This window comes from Acyrthosiphon pisum, chromosome X (assembly GCF_005508785.2).
Source record: "Acyrthosiphon pisum isolate AL4f chromosome X, pea_aphid_22Mar2018_4r6ur, whole genome shotgun sequence".
Taxonomy (NCBI): domain Eukaryota; kingdom Metazoa; phylum Arthropoda; class Insecta; order Hemiptera; family Aphididae; genus Acyrthosiphon; species Acyrthosiphon pisum.
This window is the reverse complement of record NC_042493.1, coordinates 31,937,099-31,958,060: the sequence shown is the minus strand read 5'-3', so window position 1 is coordinate 31,958,060 and position 20,962 is coordinate 31,937,099. Positions and strand designations below refer to the sequence as shown.

The window sequence follows — 20,962 nt, the reverse complement described above, 5'->3', positions numbered from 1 at the left end:
CCAATTTTCCGCGAACACAACGTTCATTATCGCTAATAATGATTATTTTCGTTTCACGTGCTTGTATAATATCATTAATATTATATTGTTAATATTACATGTACAATAATTATACTGTATCAGATATAAAATATAGAACATAGTAGTTTAATTGAAAAGTCAATGTTATGAGACGGTATATCTTTCTACTACCTACAAATAAAAATAAACCCCAAGTAAATATAGAAAATGTGTACTATATCTATTTTGGTTTAGATTCTGAACGACTGAACGTTGAATGTGTTCTTATTTTTTGTACCTGTCATCGTCTTTCACCTTTTGGATCAGTAAAAATACCCCAATTATAAGCTATGTGTATGGTTTCCGGTAGTTAATTCGATTTAGCTTGCACTTTGGGAAAATTCCCAGAACTTTACGAAATAATCGGGAAAACAAGAATTATATAAAACTGAAATATTTACGACGCAATAAGCAATAAGCAGTTTTAGACAAAATCAATTTTGTGTTTTTGGAGTACGTTCCTATTTCAAAATAAAAAGGTGGGTGGATGTCGCTCTACAATACAGTCAAGTGGGTCACTGTTTAATGGATGGTATTACATTTGAATTAAATGATATTATAATATCATTGAATACGAAAAACGATTCTGAGTGGAGGTGGTTTGTCAGTTTGAATATTTTATATTATATTAATTATTGTTACTTATTATTTATACGATAGCCGGTAAGTTGAATTAATATTATGAAATTATTACAACAAAATAACCAAAACCGTTATTCTTGATTACCTATTTAAAATGTAATTTCCTCCAAATTTGAACATATTCTAGCTATAAAAAAAATGATTTGGTTACAAATAACCTGCTTACGTGGAACTTTGTATTTTCAATACTTAGCTATACAATTTGAATATTTCATAAATTTTCAACTACAAAATCGTTTTAAAATTTAAAATTTGATAAATGTTGTCATAAATCAAATTTTAAAAGCTTATAAAAAATTTTTTTCTATGTATTTTTAATATTTTTCAACTACTATTGTAACAATATATCAGAGCTTTTTATTAATTTTTCAAGCTTTTTTATTGACATTATTTTATAGAAAAAAAAAAAAAAAAAAAATTGAAAATTGAAAATGTCCGTAAACAGTTCGAAATATTTTGAAAATGTTATCACATATTGGAATTGATAAAATAAACATATTAAATAAAGTGACTACGGTAATTTGTTTTTGAATTACAACAAAATAAAAAAATAACTACTTGAGAAATCGAGTGAATATCCAATGTTGTAAGAATTTGAACTTCAAACGCACATAAAAATTTAATTTAACTTTCTTATAGACCGATTGTTTTTTCGTAAAGTTAGATACTTATAAGGAATATTATATTACATTTAAAAATCTTAGATTTAAAAAAAAAACTTAGGAATTTCTAATTCAAAATAATTTGCTAATTATTGTGATTTTTCCGTAATTTGTCAAGATTTGAACTTTAAATGATTATAAATAAAAACTGTAAGGATTTTTAATATTTTTAAATTGTAATAATATATTGAGAGAGTTGTATTGCATTCTCAAGCTTTCTTACCAAACAAATAACATTTTATTGAATTCATAAAATAAAAACCTAAAAAAATTGAAAAATGAAAATGTTCGCAAACAAGTCAACATATTTTACACATATTTTATAACATATATTTATGGTAAATCGCGAATGGTAATATAAATGTTCAGTGAAAATTGCTTGTATCTACGGTCATTTGTTTTAGAGTTACGCCAAAAATCAAAATCGATTTTGTCAAAAATCAATTTTGCGTAAAAATTCCCGTTTTTCCTTAATCTTTTGTTTGTTTTTCCCGGTGCTTTTGAAAACTATTGGGAATTTTTACCTTTTACCTCCCCAAAAATCAACTAGACTCACTTTCCCATCAAACAATCGATATTGCCGTTGAAGAAAATCGAAGCAGCTTTACTGCCCTAAACAGTGATCAATGAAAAAAAACACACATCATTGTATAATCAATACATTTATCACTCCGCTCAGAATCTTAAATGAAACAAAATTTGTCAAAGTTATGAAAAAATATATACTGAAACCATGTTGTAGTTAAAAATGCATAAAAATGTTAATATTATTTCTTGGAAATGCAGTACAAGATCTCACATGAGTTGTCCTTTCAGAAATATTTTAAAATATCGAAAATACATTATATAAACATTATGCGGTCTGGAACAGGCTTATACATAGTCCCATAAGAATAATATATATATACCCTAGGCGCGTGGCCAAATTTTTCCGGCAGTGAAAAATGTCGGTGTGCACTCCGGGATACGTTTGGGAACCGCTGCAGTGGTATAAACCACAATAATGGACAGATTTTGTCGTTATTGTTTTACGCAGTCGGTTCGGGCAAACATGCGAGCACCGCGACCGTATATGGCGGCTCTGAATGCGTTCCGGAACGAAGACGGAATATTGTAATCGTTTACCTATACCTACAAGTACTTACAATGCAATTTTAATAATAAAATGTTTATAACTGTTTTACAAAAATCAAGGATTCGTTACAGTATTACAATACCTATGATATTATTACATATTACGCATTATATATTCACAACCTACATACCTATAATACTACAATATTATTATTATTGTAACACTGAAACCACTACACTATACGTACACGTAATAGTGTGTGTGTGTAATTGTTTACTGTGTTTTATTATTTATTGCTTACGTATTCGATGTTAGCGGCCGTAGGGTACGAACAAGGATAACAGTCCATGTGGCTGATTCCATTATCGTCCGAGTTGCATTCGCACGTCTGGCATTTCGGCGCCGGCGCTGTCTTAGCGATCCTTTTAGCGAAAACTTGCAAAAACTTCTTCACCAGGTTCAAGTTGTCGGTATCCATTTTTTTTGACGTGAACAACGAACCTACGTCAGATAGTCATAATATTATTTTCGTGTCTAATACGAAACGAAACATCATCAATTCGCTAAACCCAATCGGATTTTATACAAATGCGTTACAAGTATGGCATGAAAGGTAGGTTTATCATATATATTATACAATCTGATTCCCTGAGCATGCTAAATCTCTTATTTTTATTTATTAAGGAATTTATTCAAGTTCTGATGTTTGTTATTTTTTAAATATACCTACCCAAATACTATATTTTATAATTCTTGAACTTTCGTACCTATTCCTTAAGCAGTGCAGTGGTGTATCTATTTATTTGAGGTGGGAGATATAGTTTTTCTCCCTTCTTTGGAAATACATGAAAACATCTATCTAAATTTATCTAAATTTATCTATTTATAAGTTATCACCTCCCTGATGGAAATATTAATGTAATATTAGATCTAATATTTATTACATTTTTAAGTTTTAAGTATAGTATACCATTTTACAAATTAAAAATATTGATGGATCAATATTTTCAAATCATCATATTTCTATATATCCGAAATATACTATTATGGGCCTGTTATTTTTATTTCTTATAAGTTATTAAACAAAATTAAATAACTTGAAAGTTCAAATTTTAAGTATGATACGTCAACATAATCAGAAAAATATTCCCAAAATAGTAGAAAAGGGTGGTTCCTATTAAAATGGGAACCATCCTTTTCTACTTTTCTACTTTTAAATTTTAAAAACAAAAGTTTGTAACTCCGCATGACTCCTTATGCAGAACGAGAAATCTCAAAAATTGGAACATATGGTCATTAGAAAGGTATGTCAAAAATAAGATTTTGAATAAATTATTGAAAAAAAAGTAAGCGATCATGCTTGGTGAATCACCCTTATGTATAGCATATTTCATACACAGTGTATGCGCACCGTGTTTGAACATTTTTACTGTATTAGGGTTACAATTTATTTTTTTAATAGTGCGTAGTAGTTCAGGGTTTATATTTTAAAATCTAAACTCAATAAATAAACAAATTTCAATATGACGGGTCTTCGTGCTGCTCAGAGACACGTAAATAGTTCATTCATCGGTCGCTGACTTATGGGAATATTTTAAAAGTCGAAAGAATAATTTCTATTAACTATATTCAAACATTTGGATAAGTTTTAAAGTTTAGGCGTTGAGTGGAACTTATGTATTATATGTATATTATATTATAATATGTATATATAGAGCCTATATTATAGTATGTACCTATACGAGGACAAACACTGTGAGACTGAACACTGTATATTTTTAAGACATCGATTGCATATGAATATATGACGTATAACATATACAGCGTTGTACCCTGCGAGGATTTACTTATTTAAAGTGTTGCATAGTGTAACAATAGACACGCCGCAGTTCGTATCATTATTGTCAGCGCGACCACTTTAAAACGGTAAATTCTTCGCGGGACGTATATTTTTATAAGATATCTGCGTGCATAAAACTATCAGTAGTTCAATCGAGACAAACCGTTCGACTCCAAAATGATCGGTGTGCAGTATCCCAGCATGTTCTTCGTTAACTTCACCTGTTTTCTGAGGCTCACGTCTCCCTTTAGCACCTTGAAGTCGTTTCTTGTGTACGCCGTCTCGGCATCGACGCCTAAAACACACCCAAACACTGTTACTATATACTTCATATTATTATAATATTATATCATTTATTTATCTGAAAGCACAATACAAGTATATATTATATATATTTTAATTTTTTAATTTACATAATCTTGTACACCTATATATTGCACATTATAATATATTATTATATCCACAGGACTAATAATCAGTACTCATTACCTGTACTCCACTACCTACTTGAACTCAATTTCATCATGTGATAGAAGAATATCAGCCTGATATCTATATTTTCTGGAAAAATGTATAAATATTGATGTTCCTGAACTCAGTGGCGCATTTAAGGGGGGGGGCAGAGGAACCCGCTCCCATTGGCCTAGCATATAGGTATAAATATTTGTGGACTTTGAGTAGGTATTACATTAATTTCCGTTTTCATGGAATTTAACTCAAGCGTAAATTCTAATTTTTACATTACATTATGCAACAGCATTACTATACAATAAATTATCCATGAACAATAATTATTCACTTGTTAAAATTATGTGTGTTACTATTGAGGATGCCTCATTTATAAAATTGTCTAAATTGTAAACTTTTTTTATTATGTTTGTTCAATCAATATTATTTAATGGTTTGTATTTAAATATTATAATATATTACTGTATCTTCCTGTTATACTGCCAACAACCGCCAATTTCATTATTATTACCTAATTACAGTGTAAACTGGACTTTCTCGTTTATTTGAAAATTAAATCAAATAAATATGGGCTTGGCACACAGAAATTAAAAATTGTTGTACTTAAGAGTATCATAATAATAGTACCTATATATGTATAGTATTTTAAAACCAATAAATTGAACAATCTCTTGTTTTGGCACTGAAATTGTTTAAATAATTGGCCCCCAAAAAAATGTTCCTGCAATTCACCGATTTATGCGCTTATTCATATAATATATTATAATATTATTATGTATATATTATGTTAAATTAAATAACATGATATATTATGATTGCGTCTCCCGTACATCGTCACTTTGTTTCGGTCGATGAATGTTGGGTTATCGGGAGTGTGTATTTTCTTCATAGCCATTTTATTTGTACCGTATAATGTATAACGTAGGTAGGTACACATTTGCAGGCCACCGTGTGATATAATAAGTGTTATATCGACGAAACCGCACGAGCGCCGCCGCAATAATAAACAATTTTTTTTTTCTTCAACCCGTTGTCTGAAAATGCGTACGTATATAATGATATCACGCCGCACAAAGACAACGCGCGATTATTATTTAACAGATATGATATGAATACAAGACGTATAATACCTACGTGACGTTACACCATCATGACCGGCTGTAATACACTCTTGGTTAATAATATTTATTCGCAATATATCTGCCTACCTACAGTCCGTGCTGCAGTGATACTAAATGCAGTACATTCACTACGATATAATAATATTATATTATACCATAATATCCGTCTATGAAGGCGCGCGAGGTCTTTGCACTCTTGAAAACGGCTTGCATTACTCAACTGTTCCCATAGACCGTGGAGGTACTGCAGCTTATTATGTAGGTACTTATAATATTATACAATTATTTATATATTTCGTTTATATATTATTTATTATTTTTACCTGGTGTTTGGCTTCTGTTAAGACAGAGACGGTAAACATACTGTTCAGGGCCAGTGGTCCGCGAAGTGACCCAAGATATTATAATATAGGTAATATAAATGCGCACAGGGTTGTATAATAGGTAGGATACCTATTAAAATGTCGTAAACACTCTAACCGTAGTCTCGTATATTATATCACTCCATAAAAATTATAATCCACGTTATTATAACGATTTAAATCTATAATTTATCAGAGAGAGAGAGAGAGACGCAGCATAATTACTTCGGAAGACAAGAGTGGAGAACATGAGTGACTAACAGTTTGAACCAAGATAAGTATATTTTTTGCTCTCCCCGAGAATTTGGAAACCAAGTAAAAGTGCAGTAAACCGTATTCCGTATGTTGTATGTACCTATTATTATAATACACGACACGTACGTTTCACAATAATTTGCGTGTGATAGCAGTACGCGCATGAGACGATCTGCACACATAATTTTGGAAGACAAAAGGGAATAAAATGGAGTTACAGTTTAAGCTGTTGGTTCTTAACCGGTGCAAGTCCATGGACCTCAAGCGGGGGTCTGTAGATGGTTACTTGGTGGTACTTTGAAAAGATTTTATAATAAGATTTTTATATATGTTTGGGTGGATTGAATTTCATTCAAAATTGTATTAGACGATAAGAAATTCTTATAAGTTATAAGTTAAACCATACTCATTAGTCATTACTCGTTATAAAAATATTTTTTTTAGTTAAAATATTAAATAGGTAATAATCAAAATCAAAAGAGTTTTTTTTTATGTGCTATACCTTCTATATTATATTATACTGTATAGTGGTCCAAAATGCAGAAAAGGTTAAGAAATCCAAATAAATATACAGTTTTTCTCTCCGCGAGAATTCGGAAATAGTGACTTTGTACTTTTTTTTCTGGAACGCCTACGAGTGAAGCCTATACCGTCGCATTATTATTATAATACACGACACGTCGTATTGTCGTTTCACAATTTGCGTGCGATTGCAGTACGAGACGATCTGCACGCGTTTGCGCAAAAACCAAACGCTGTCGTTTGCCATATTACGGCGGGCACACACAACAACACAATTTATATAGCATTATTATTATTATTATTATTATTATTGTCACCACGATCGTATGCACGAGATATATGCGGGACTTCACGGTTAGCAGACGCGATACCAACTATACCAACTATTTTATATATTATATCATAATATTATTTTGCTGTGCCGTTATGATATCACTAGCGATTCGCTCGTGTCAGTGCTACCTATACCTACCTATATAATATTATGCCCATAGTGTTATTATGGGTAAGGAACTCGCGGCTGCACGTCTTCGACCTTTGAGCTCGCTGCAGACGACGGTCGAGCTGATCGGAAATCGGTATTAAGCGCTATATGATAATATTACAATATTATACAGTAATACCTATTATATAGTTAAGGTATAGTTCGTGTTACTATATTATATACGCCACATCCAGTGTTTGGAAAGACCGTGCGTGCATCGCATTCACGTTGATATATTGCGAATGACACGTGAACGTCGCTCTCTATAATCTATATTATATCAAATATAGAACGCCGCGAACGTGAAAGAAATTCATATTTTTAGAATAACTTCTACCATTTTTAAGTCGTTTAGATGAGATTTCGTTTTTAATATGATGATCATAGTATTGTATCGACATATTATGTATACCGGTAGAATTGACAAATCTATACCATTAAACAAAGTTTAAGTTTTTTTTTTTTAATGTATAATATGCAATCTTGAAAAAATCGGCAAGTGGGTAACGTTCTGTTGTACATTAAGTCTCTAGAGAAGTCACTGTAATGGATGTATTAAATTCAATGATATAAGATCAGTAATATACAAAAAACTATTCTGAGCGAATACGGTCTGTCAGTCATTAATATTACTAAGTATATACTTTATGATATTATTTTGATTAATCTATTAAAGTAATTTGTATTGTTATTAGGCATTAGTACTACAAAAGTAGTCAGCAGGTTAAATTAATTTTGCAGTAAAATTGCATTACTCAGTGTGTGTATAAAATATTATAATATATTTTTAAAGTTTCAAGTACCTACCCAGGAATATTATTTTTAAATCACAACAAATCAACTAAAACCGTTATTATTTGATTAAATATATAATTTCGTCCAAATCACTACAAAATAATATTTTATAAAATATATTTTCAATTTGATAAATCATGTCAACATTTGAACTTTAAATGCTAATGAAAAAAAAATCGTGCCTATATAATATAGTTATAATATTTTTAAATTTGCTATTATGACAATATGTGGGGAGCGTTGTATTAGATTTTTAAGTTTTTAAGCCAACGAATAAAATTTTATTGACGTTTATATAAAAAAAAACTAAACAAATAGAAAATTGAAAATTTCTTTAAACGAGCTAAAATATTTTGAAAATGTTAATAAGTATAGAAAATTATAAAATAAACATTTGGTGTAAACTTCAAGTAGGTATCTACAGTTATTTATCTTCGAATTACAACAAATTAAAAGAACCGTTCCATGAGAAAATAAATAAATATCCAATGTCGTAAAAATTTGTACTCAAGACGTTCATGAAAAATGATTGGGTATTTATGCTCAACTTTTTTTAATTTCCACTAATATCAATTAACGAGGAACCTTGTATTAAGTTTTTTGACTGAGCGAAAGTTTTTTATTGCCATTCATTTTAAAAAACCTAATAAAAATTGAAAATTTCTTATACATATGAATAACTTAAAATGAGTCAACATTTTTTTTCCCTGGCTCTTTTATATACTACTGAAAATAACAAATAAAATCGTGGATTCTTAAAAAACAGGATTTGCATTTTCTTAAGTAACAATAACATTGGAAATAATTGATCACTCGGAAGAGTAATTGGAACAACTTTGTGAAAAAAAAAAACCGTTAAATTGTTTAAATGACACGCTAAAACACCGTAATATTTAAATACAATACACCCCTTTCCCCCCCCCCCCCCCTCAGAAAAAAAATAAAAAAGGGCGACGTGGTGATATTCAAGGAAGTATTTGGAACATTTCTGTGAAAATAAACTGAATAAAGTTCAATAGTGTCGTCAAAATATTGGTAAGCCCAATACCTATACATACAAAAATCTGTTCTTTTATATACAAAATGATATTGGAAATTCATAATATTTGTATTGTTAGTACTTGGTAATAGTTGTATGGATTATAAATGGATTGATAACCACAGAAATTGGCTATTTTGACTTAACATTTAAAAATATAACATAATATATGTACTTACATAACATAAATATTTTGTACCTATATAATTTATATAATATTAATTGTTTTAACTTAGATTTGATTTCAGCAAATTTGGTACCCTACTGCCCTTGTATTGATTATATTGGACATAATTATATATACGAAAGGGAATTTTATTTTATATAATTATAATTAATTTTACTACGAATTGTATAATATATTAGTGACGTATTTTTTATAGGATATAATATTAGTATTGCATAAGTAGGTATAGGTGTTACTAAAAGACTTTTTTTAAAAACTATGCAAACGTTACTTAACGTTTATTTAAAGATTAATAAAATAACAATTTAAATGAAAGACCAGAGTTTTTTGACGTGAACGAATTCTAAATTCAGTGTGAAGCGATAAATGTAATGAATTTACTATGTGTTTTTTTTTTTGTGTACGAAGATACTTTTTAGAAGAAAAAATTCTTTGATCTTTGGCAGTAGTTTCTGATAGAAAATTGAATCTAGTTTTTACTTTTACGAGGTAAAAATTGATACTATCAGTAATTTTAAAAATAATCAGAAAAATTATAGAATAACAAGAATTTTTACACAAAACCAGTTTTTGTCAAAATTGATTTTCTTATTTTGTAATAATTCCTCATTAGTAGATAACCATAGTTACTTATTTCATCAAATTTTTATTTTCTATATATTATTATACTATAATTTTTAAAATATTTTGAAGACATCACTGGAAAATATATTCCCAAAGTGTTTATGCCAGTGTAATAATAAGGTATAAAAATTGAAAAAAATGTCAAATATTCAAATATTACAAGCATTAAATATAGGTACAAGTAATTTTTGTAATTCCAAGAAACTAGTGGAAAAATTACATTTTTGATTTTTATTGTAAAGGAATTAACATCTTTGTTCATATTTTAATCTATATAATCTAGATGTATAATTAAGACTTATGAGCCAATATTTCTACTCGAAATTCTGCGTGAACGCACGAAACCAATTTAAAGGGTAAAATTACCCCAATATACTATTATTTACTTTGTATTTCGCGTTCCTCGCTAAAAATATAAAAATAATAGTCAGTTTATCCGCACCGTCCAGCTCCATACATGAGGTCAATTGGATATACTATATATAGAACTGTTTCAGGGCTTCTGGGTTCTTACTGATCGGTATTGTGATATAGTTATTACTTTAGTTCTAAATCTGACGTACAAATTACGTTAAACGATAGCACATGTTTTCTTCAGTAACATAATATTAATAATATATATAGAAACCAATTATTTTCCCATTTTACTCGTGACACGGGATTTGGAAACCATGGATCGTACTTCATTACAATAAATAAATAAATATATATATATATATATAGTAGCATCAGTAGATCTACGTAGGTACGTGGACCTCTATATTATTGTAACTTATTGTAAGCATTATATTATCTATGCATAATGTCACCACTGTTTTTAATTTTTGAAGCAAAATGTTAGGTAAATATTATATTTAAATCTTTGATACATAAAATACTGCAATTATTTTTTTTTAATTATTATGATTAAGTTCTATTTCTATGTTATCTTTATAAGTTTAATGCAATTTTAATATTCTAATATTCTAATAAAAAATAGGTATAATATTATGTTACTTATTATGAATTTGAAATGTTATGTTTTAAAATATGTACTTTGCATGCATTATTGTGTGAAGACGCGGAAAAACAATTTTACTACTTAAAATAGGGACAAAATTATGTTAAATTAGACACGATCAATTCCCTCCCCTCCCCACCATTTGAAAACCACCTGGCACGCATCTGTAGGTGCATCATAAATTATTGTTACGATACGTAGCGGGAATTCATTCCGAGCCCGTGTAACACCGTTTGCACGTATAATTTTAATTCGTATCGTAATATTACTATTCCGATATCGTATATTATGATTTATAAGAATTTTGTCACAATAATATTGGGCCGAGCAGCCGCGATGATACACGCCCGCCGCATTTCTGCGCCACGACGTATGTACGTACGCACAACACGCACCTTAGTTAGTACTTAGTAGATAGATACGCCCGCCAAACACGCTATAAATGTATTTTTTTCTTCTTCACTTATATTTTATTTACCTTATTCTTTTTGTACACCAACATGCGGTGGCAGTTGTTTAATATTATGTTATACCTGTTTATGTGGTATTTGGTGTACCTTTATAATAGCAGGCATGTATAATATATAGTTAGAACGAAAACGGTCAAACGAATAGGGGAAAAAATCGAATTGGCCGCGTTAGCGGAAGGCATAAATATATTATTGGTGTTGAATATTGTATGTTTATGTGGCACGAAAATGTTTCAGACGTCCGCGACAACTGCGATCTATAGAAATTAGAAATATACTCAGTATAATGGTTTATTTTTGATTACTACAATATTAATTATATTAACTGATAACTGAAAACATAGTGGTTGAAGTGGCTAAAAATAATCGTAGGAGAGGATATAAAGGCATTTTGCAAGTTTTTTTACAGTTGTCTACCATAGTGAGATATTTGAATTTCAGTTGTATAATATATTTCGTATACCTGGTCACCTATACCATCTACACAATTTTTTTCCCCAAAAACCATTTATTTTTTCACAATGCATATATATATTTTTAATTTATTTGAAATATTGAATCGTTAAATCCATTTACAATAGACATCATATATGAGTAGGTAGGTAATGTATATTTGAACGTGAAAGACTTGTCAAAAGGAATTACCACGAAGGAATTACCTAACACTTTTGACATCGTTTTTTTTTTTTAAATATTTTCTTTTATGCTAAATCTTTATACCAGTTTCTATTTACCCTTCTTGAGGATTTCCTTGAGAGATTTTCTCGAAGTCAAGGGTAGAGATCAGTGTGTTTTAATGATTTATAAAGCGTGAGCGGATGAGTTTGTAAGTAGATGTTGCTACGTCTAAGACTGTTTGAAATTTCAAGTCGAAGTGAAAAGTATGATTCAAGACACAAAATAGTACCTATATGGCTACATCTGTAATCACACGTAAATATATTGATTGGAAGGTTCGTATATAATATAATATGTTAGATTCCTTTAAAGGACTCCTTAATTGGACACCAGGCTATTTTATAAATTATTATTATTAAAATTAAAATTGTTGCTGTATCTAGAATGGATGCTTTGGAAAATAAATACAAGAATAATAAATGGTAGCTATAATCACTTAACATAAGGGTACCAGTATGTACGAATATACTGTTTATATGACATTGTAGGTATCACCGTTGGTCTTGCTACCAAAATCCTTCTTCAATTTGTATAGGAACATGATGCATATTTTTTGGTTACAAAGCCGAAATCTGAAAATAGCATGTGACCAATAAAAACGTAGGGACTTTTGAGGTCAAGAATTCGTACAGGGTGCTGTAATTATTGATTTTGCAACAATCAAAAACAGAAAATAAGGTAACCACAGCGTGCAGGCATGACCGAATATTCGAATAAACGCTATGTTGAGGGATTTTCGATTACTTTCAATCACAGGAGACCTGAAGTACTTGCTTAAAAGTTACTTGTACGTTGTAATAATATGTCACACAATCCACTAGATATAACTATATATACCTACCTAAGTAGTAGATGCCAATAATGGCAATAATAATATGATACACTGAGTACCGTCCTACGGCATGACGCGACGGTCGAGGCCTATATAGTATAGCCGTATAGGTAAAATAACAATATTATACAGTTTATAACAACAGTCGGTTTGTTCCGCGTGTTGAACATTTATTTACCTACATTTGTTGTTTAGTCTGCAGTAGTATCATGGGTACCTATACATTCATCCATACACGTAGCCACGTAGGTACTTTATAATATATACTCAGCTATATACGGATATGCGACCGATCGCAATTATAAATAAATGGAAACGCGATTTTAAACAGCGCTCAGCAGAGAGCGTTTGAACAGTATAGCCGTATAGGTATTATAGGACTTATTTTACCGAACAATGATCCGCGTTTATTGGGGGAGACTCCGTGTGCATGTGAATATAATATTATAATACGAATAAGACATAGCAAAATAATAAAAAAAAAAGTGCGCACTAACCGAATAACGAGCTCCCTGCTCGTGACTTATCAAGAATGAATGGCTTGTCCATTAAAACGTGTAACTTTATACTTTTCTCCGTAATTATGTGGTTGATAACGGAATAGTCCAACTAGAATAATACAAATTTTATTGTTGTAAAACGCCGGGCATTATACGCGTGCTCTACTCGTAGAGACTTGTGATAAACTAATTTAGTTATAAGAATCGGGTTACCATCATGTTCGACGGATCGCAGTCGGAGCACGGAAACAGTATAAATATTATCGAATGTGCCGTCCTGAAACGTAACTTTGATGCGAACCGAATGGCGTTGAATATGTCTGAATTTCCGTTACCTGTAAAAAATCGATTGAATAATGAACGTTTTTTATTTTTCTAATTTTAAATTGAAAACATTGTGCGACAATTATACAATATGACACCACATTGATGCAGTTTCTGCCTCGGGTTTATCAAATATTTGTTTTACAGTCACACAAAATTATAATATTAACTATATAGTTACCGATTTGTATGTTGCTCAAGAATTGTAAGAATAGGGTTGGGCTTGCAAACACTTGACCGTTTATAACAACGCTGTGAGGCTCGTCGAATAAACCACTGCCACCAAAGAAAACGGCTGAAAATCTGAAATCGCAAATAAATTGTATAACATTTATACGTTTGTATTTTAAACAAAACAATATTCGTATAATATTGTATAGTTGTATGGTGCAGTTAAAATTGATGATATTATTAGTTTGCATTCAGATTGGATACTTCTATTCGATGCCTGTTGGAAATTGTTACGAGCAATGTGGAATACCGAGCAAAGTACACAATGCCCGGTCTTTTGGTTTTGCCCAGGAAGTTTGTGCCTCGAATGCAAACAAATTATTTTTTGTGCAGAATTTTTTTTATCCATTATTTCTAATACTTATATAATATTGGTGGAAAAAACGTACAAATTAATCTATTTTATATTAATTATAATTATATTTATTACATATGTATTATATTCTGAATATCTAAAAATAATTGAAGGTAATTAGTTTTGTTAAATTGTATAATATTATGAATTATTTAAAACAATAATAATAACGATACTAAATATATATCTAAAATATTGATCGATGATGTACTTGTACTTGTACGTAGCTTTGCAAAGTAAGTAAATGCAAGTGTACGAAAACAGACAATCTTTGCAATTCTAAGAGCTATTAACCATGTACAAATAAATATGTGATAACACAATTCTAAATAATTTTAATATTATAATAACTTATTTATTTATTTCTTATGGAATTGTGCCATCAATACATATAATAAAATTAGTATGTTTTAAAATATTCAGAATACAATAAATAGATAATAATGAAATCATATATCAATATTAGGTATATTGGCATTATATATTTAATAATAAATTTAATGGAAAATATTGTACAAAAAAATAATTTGCTTGTATTCAAATTGTCGGACTGGACCAAAGGACCCTGCAGAGTGTACATGTACGTTTCCTAGTATTCCACATAAATATAGGTACATAATAATATATAAGGTAGTACCTAGCTATTATAATATATCGTTGTATGGTGCGCGAATTTGTAAATATAATTTTTTAACTTTACTTTTATACCTACTACCAATTTATACTACCTACTATTCCATATTATGTAATATTAAAATAACACTTTTCTTTATTTTAACGTTAAAACTTTATCATAATGTATCGACACGAGAATTTTTATGATGAGCTCTACAGGCTTAACCTTGACGCTACTTATGCTGCGTGGTTCACGTTTTACGAGACAATAGCCTATTTAAAATAAATATTTACGAAAGTTAATGTGATAAAATATTTACGAAAAATCCGTGAGTACAGTATTAAATTAAATACCTACCTATAATATTCAAAATCAATACCTACTCCATTTAAAACGCGTTTACGCATAAATGCATTAATATACCTAGCGTATAGCCTATATAAAGTTACTTCACACGACACTGTAGGTATCTAACGACCCATCTAAATTATACGATCAAACTGAACTAAATCATTTTTATTCATTGTCGTAAGAGACGTTTAAAATATTATAATGTTCATAAGGTTGGAACGGTACATCTAATAAACTATTGAGTAGCCAATAGGTAGGACCTATACATTTTAACCATTAAACATCTGAAGTACAATACTTTATTATTTTTAATGGGTTGATTATTTATGGTTGTCATCAAATAGTTACGCAATAACGAAGCAATGATAATATTATTATCGTCGTATATGATTCAATGATTGACTATCTTAACAGATACCTTATAGGTAGTGGTACTGATGATTATAAATGCACTTCCATATTATGTATAATACCTATGTGTGGTAGTATTAGTTTGTTGCTCAACGCGAAGTTGAGTAAGAGCTATCACCAGCCATTATCTACAGGTTGATTCACGAAACATGGTCCGAGGTTGCCGCTTTTATCCTTTGGTAATGCATTTATTAAATTTCTGATTTTTAGATTCTTTTATTATTCTCAATGGCATAGCAGTTTATACGACAGTATATTCAAATATCTACTAAAATTGTTTATAACATTAAGACGTGTCTCGAGGCGATTCAAACATATTTTTTTTTTTTTATCAAATTAGGTACAACTACCGTTTTTACTGTAAATTATTAGCAGATGATTTGTTGAAAATGTGATGCATCTATACATTTAAATTAAGACCAGTAGTATTTGAGATATTAAAATGTATGTACCAAGGATAATAAATAATAGTCCTGAATAATGGTTTTAAATCAAGTGTATAAAATAAAACAATAATCTATTTATATCTGATCTATTTAATAGTCAGTATGCAGGTAGTGCTAGGTACCTAATTAATAATTATTATACTATGCCAATTTTTTTAAATTATAAAATTATTATAAAAATACATTTTTTCATAATGTTTGTATAACCATTGATTTTATAATAAAACTAATACTATAATAATATTATACTATAGCTTAAAGTATACGGTAAATTGTTTTAAGCTTTTTAACTTAACTATTCTTTACTTAACTTTAATTTCTATTAATTGTCTAATTAAGTAACTTAGTAACCTAACTAGAATAATTGTACGTATTAATAACTTAGCTAATTTCAGTTAATTTGGAAAATAATGGGTAGTTGTGCATTAAATGAAAACATGTTAATACAAAATTATACTGTGGTAATGTGGTAAAATTAGAAGTTAATTAAATATTTTGTGTATTTAATCACGCTATAGACAACGATATTAAATAAAAGTAAACAAATAAGTTGTCAGTTTATGGTTGATTCAATAATTTAGTTGACACAAAGTTATAATCACCTAAATTATTACAGAGTGAAATAAGAAGGAACCGAAAGATGAGTTAATACAAAATTTAAAACTTTAGAAAGTTGCACAATCATTATCATTGTGTGTGACTTGGGTAATAGTAAAAAAAAATGAATTTAGGTACTTATTTTTAACAGGTTTAAGTTTCTATTTTGCTCCGTATTAATTTCAAACTTTTAAATTTAAATTTATCATTTGGTAACAACTACCATAGGTAACTTATTATGATCAAAATATGAACAACCTAACTATAGACTTAATCAAATTATTATTTTCATTAACTTGCCCACTTTTATATACACGGCGCGGTCGGTCACACAGTATAAATGTTTTAATGACTTACAATATTATAGTGACATTGATTTTATAATAGACTAGGTATAATAACATCAATGTTAATAATTACCTACATAATAAAACGCATACCAAAAATTATATTGTTTTGTTATTATTCAAGCAAATGATTAGAAAAAATAATGTGATAGAAATATTGAATGTATAATAAATAAAATTAGAGTTTAAACCAGATATCTTTGTTCCCACTATAAAATGTCAGGGAGGCAACTATTGTCCTTGCTCCCATATTATTACGCCCATGACTATTATCATGAACTTTACTATTATTATCCCCATGACCCTATACATAAAGTTAGTAACTACTTGATCGAAATTCCAATTTGTATAAACTTTCTGTTTCTGTTTCGATCGATACAAGTACCTACCAGAGTGCAAAATCTAATCAAACGGCAACAAAGTAAATGTATCATCTTATCATTCCTATCAGTTGTTGATTATAACTTAGATATTTTATTCTCAAATCTTTTTAAAGATTATCAAACTAAAAAAACAATACAATAGGAATATTATTTTAACATTTTATGTTGCCCTAAAAATGTGAATTCCAGTTAGACGATCGCATCGTACCGTGCGATACTCTCTCGGGATAAAATACGATACACATAAACGCGATTTTCATCGAACTGAAACGTTTGCGGTCGCGTCCGAGTTTTAATCTTTGATCTTTATGATGTAGGTAGGTATACTCACTTGTTGTTCGTCATCCCAACGTCGTGCAACTCTTTGACCATCATCGTGAGCAGGGTGTGCACGTTCTTTTTCTCCACAAAGTTTTCGTTGCACCGCTTGGCCTCGACGATGAACACGATGTCGGCCGACGACGGTACGTGGCTACTGTTGATATTCAAGAAATCGCCCTCGGTGATTTCCGTATTGTTTACTGCGTGACACCTGTGGCGAAATGCGGGTGACACCGTGAAATATAGTTACAGCGATATTACGGATCGGGCAAAATGAATTATACGTAGTGATTCCTTTGACATTAGTTACGCCAATTTTAAAAGTCAATTTTTGTGTTAATTTTTCGCAAAAAATGATTCTACACTATACTACTATACTATATTATTTTTTGTGAAAAATAAAAATTATTAAATCGGATATTCGTATGACATTTTACCAAAGCGATGTTTTCAGTTTTTTTTTTTACGACAGCCATATCGGAATATCGGATAAGGAATGAAGATTTTTTTTAAATTTGTTAAAATTGACTGTTTAACATTTGAAATTAAGATCATTGGAGTAAAATGGTAAGTGGTACCCGCAAAATGTGTGGTCCACTACTCCACTCATCTACAATTTATAACATACGGCATATAGAATAATAATTATAAAACAATTTATTCAACACTTGAAAAATTGATGAACATTTTTAGAACAGTATACTGTTATAATATATAATATATTCTACTTCTGATTATATTATTAAAAAAGTAATTACCTATACATTTTATACTAAATATTTTCAAAAACAAATTCGTTACAGTAAAAAATGCTAAAACAGTATCGTTGTTATAAACACATGTGTGATTCACATGCTAACAGCATTTTATACTTAAAATATTCTGAGCTTTGGGATATTTTATTATACTTACTCAAAAATTAAAAAAACATAATGTATTCTTCAAATACGTGGATTTTGATTTTTTTATACTATTTAAGGAATATTCTGTGATAATACAAACTTCTTTTTTTTCGAATGAGAACCCACTTTCCAAATTGTACGTTTGTTACACCACATTCCACAAATTCCTTAAATGGAATACAAAATCTAATGCTGGGCTGCATAAACAATTTATTAAATTTAATGGTTCATTAAAAATTTAACGAACCAATCGTGGGCAACTAAATCTTGTTTAAGGGACCATTATTATCTTACTATTGATTCGTTAAATGTATTGTTTAACCCGGCATACGTATCTGAATATAATATGGCCTTTGAGATTATTTAAAAATGCCATTAATTATAATTCAAATTAACTAATATTATTCCATAAAGCATAAGAATAGGGATGAGTATTCCAGGTGAATCACAAGTAATTTTTCACTTCAAACACAAAAACCTATTTTATAAAATAACTTGAAATTTTTCAATTGAAATATTTTAAAATTAAAAATTTCACTGTTCTTAAAATATTTCAATGAAATTATGAAAAATATTTTTATTTTTTTTACATGTTTCGTTAGGTATAGATGATTAGAAACAATAAATTGATTACACACTTAGATTTAAAGGAAAACATATTATTTTTGTTGATTTATTATTTGATATTTGTATATTATATATTATTATGTAGTGCTGAAAAATATTCCTGGCATTATTTTGAGAATAAAAACATTTTTATACACGAGTTTTAAAATATTGTTGTATGTGAACCATCAGCGATCCAAAAGATATTGATTTGAAATAAACTTGAGGTCAATTCCAACAATGAATGAAATAATAGTGTATTTTCATTTTTCAGTAATTATAAAGTGTACGAAAGTCGTATAATGTGTGTGTGTATGTGGCTAAGTGATGTGAAGGGGCTCTGGCTCATTATTTAATAATTAGTTCGTATAATTTGTTAGTACCTATACATTTGTTAAGCAACTTATAAATTATATGTAAATATGTTACATATTTTCTTTGTTTCATACAATAAACCAACTTTTAAAAATGTTCATTCTGAAGTTGACAACTGTAAACTTATAGATATAATAAACATTTTACTTTTATTTTTCATAAAAATGAAATATTTCATGAAAAATTCATGAAATTTTAAAACCCTAGTTATAATAGGTAATAATATTATTATTTTTATTAAACGGAAAGATCCCGTATTGACAGCTTGTGTGACAGGGATTAAAAAAAAAAATAATAGTAATGATAATAATAATACATTTCGGACCACTGACCTGACACAGTTTGTCGGTGTGCGGACTGGCAGATTTTCTATCGAGCACATTTCGGTGTAGGCAGTCGCCGATGTGCACGTCTCGTTTTTGTTGGCTTGTTTCAGGCACAAGTCGTAATAGGGACTAGGGTTTATCTGCAGAAAATCAAAAGTGCAACGGAAAAATTATACGAGCTGTTATCACTGGTATTGTGCAAATCGTTTATAGGCAGAGGAAAATCATTAGATATATATTATATGTAGATACCTACATAATATTATATAATATGTACAATTGGACGTACAAGTATATTAGTACAAAGATATTATCGTGGCGTCATTATCGTGTGGCCTCATCTACGGTAATAATAATAATATGATATACCGGCCGGTTATTCGATTCGAGCAGTGACCTACAGGAATATCGCCTGTTATTGTCATTTATCGGGAATGTTATAATTTGCATAATATTATATATAGGTGCTATTAATGCTTATCGTACATATTTTGTACCATTGAAAACCGTTTTGAAATTATATTATAGGCTGGATTTGTCATGATATTATATTGTATTAAAGACCATTCCTTTTGCAGACTATCCAATATTTCTAGACCAAAAAACGTTCATTTACGGCATAATATACAATAAGGGAATTAAGCAATTGAAATTAATAAAATAAAAATGTTTTCGATTATCTTATGGGAGTAGGTACACGTCATTATACCAGGGTATGTGTGTATAATATACATAGAGACTTCTCTACAATAGGT

General features: G+C 29.4%; 1 protein-coding gene across 1 annotated transcript in view; it reads right to left on the bottom strand.

Annotated features, from left to right (window-relative positions):
* LOC100165697 overlaps positions 1-20,962 on the bottom strand; it is a 127,030-nt gene that overhangs the window by 6,607 nt on the left and 99,461 nt on the right. The window contains exons 68-74 of the mRNA XM_001942580.5: positions 20,214-20,347; positions 18,009-18,209; positions 14,122-14,243; positions 13,830-13,951; positions 13,614-13,725; positions 4,443-4,574; positions 2,741-2,940 (exon numbers count right to left, since the gene is read on the bottom strand). Of these exons, the coding sequence (XP_001942615.2) occupies positions 2,741-2,940; positions 4,443-4,574; positions 13,614-13,725; positions 13,830-13,951; positions 14,122-14,243; positions 18,009-18,209; positions 20,214-20,347 (1,023 nt within the window). The remainder of the gene's footprint in view (positions 1-2,740; positions 2,941-4,442; positions 4,575-13,613; positions 13,726-13,829; positions 13,952-14,121; positions 14,244-18,008; positions 18,210-20,213; positions 20,348-20,962) is intronic.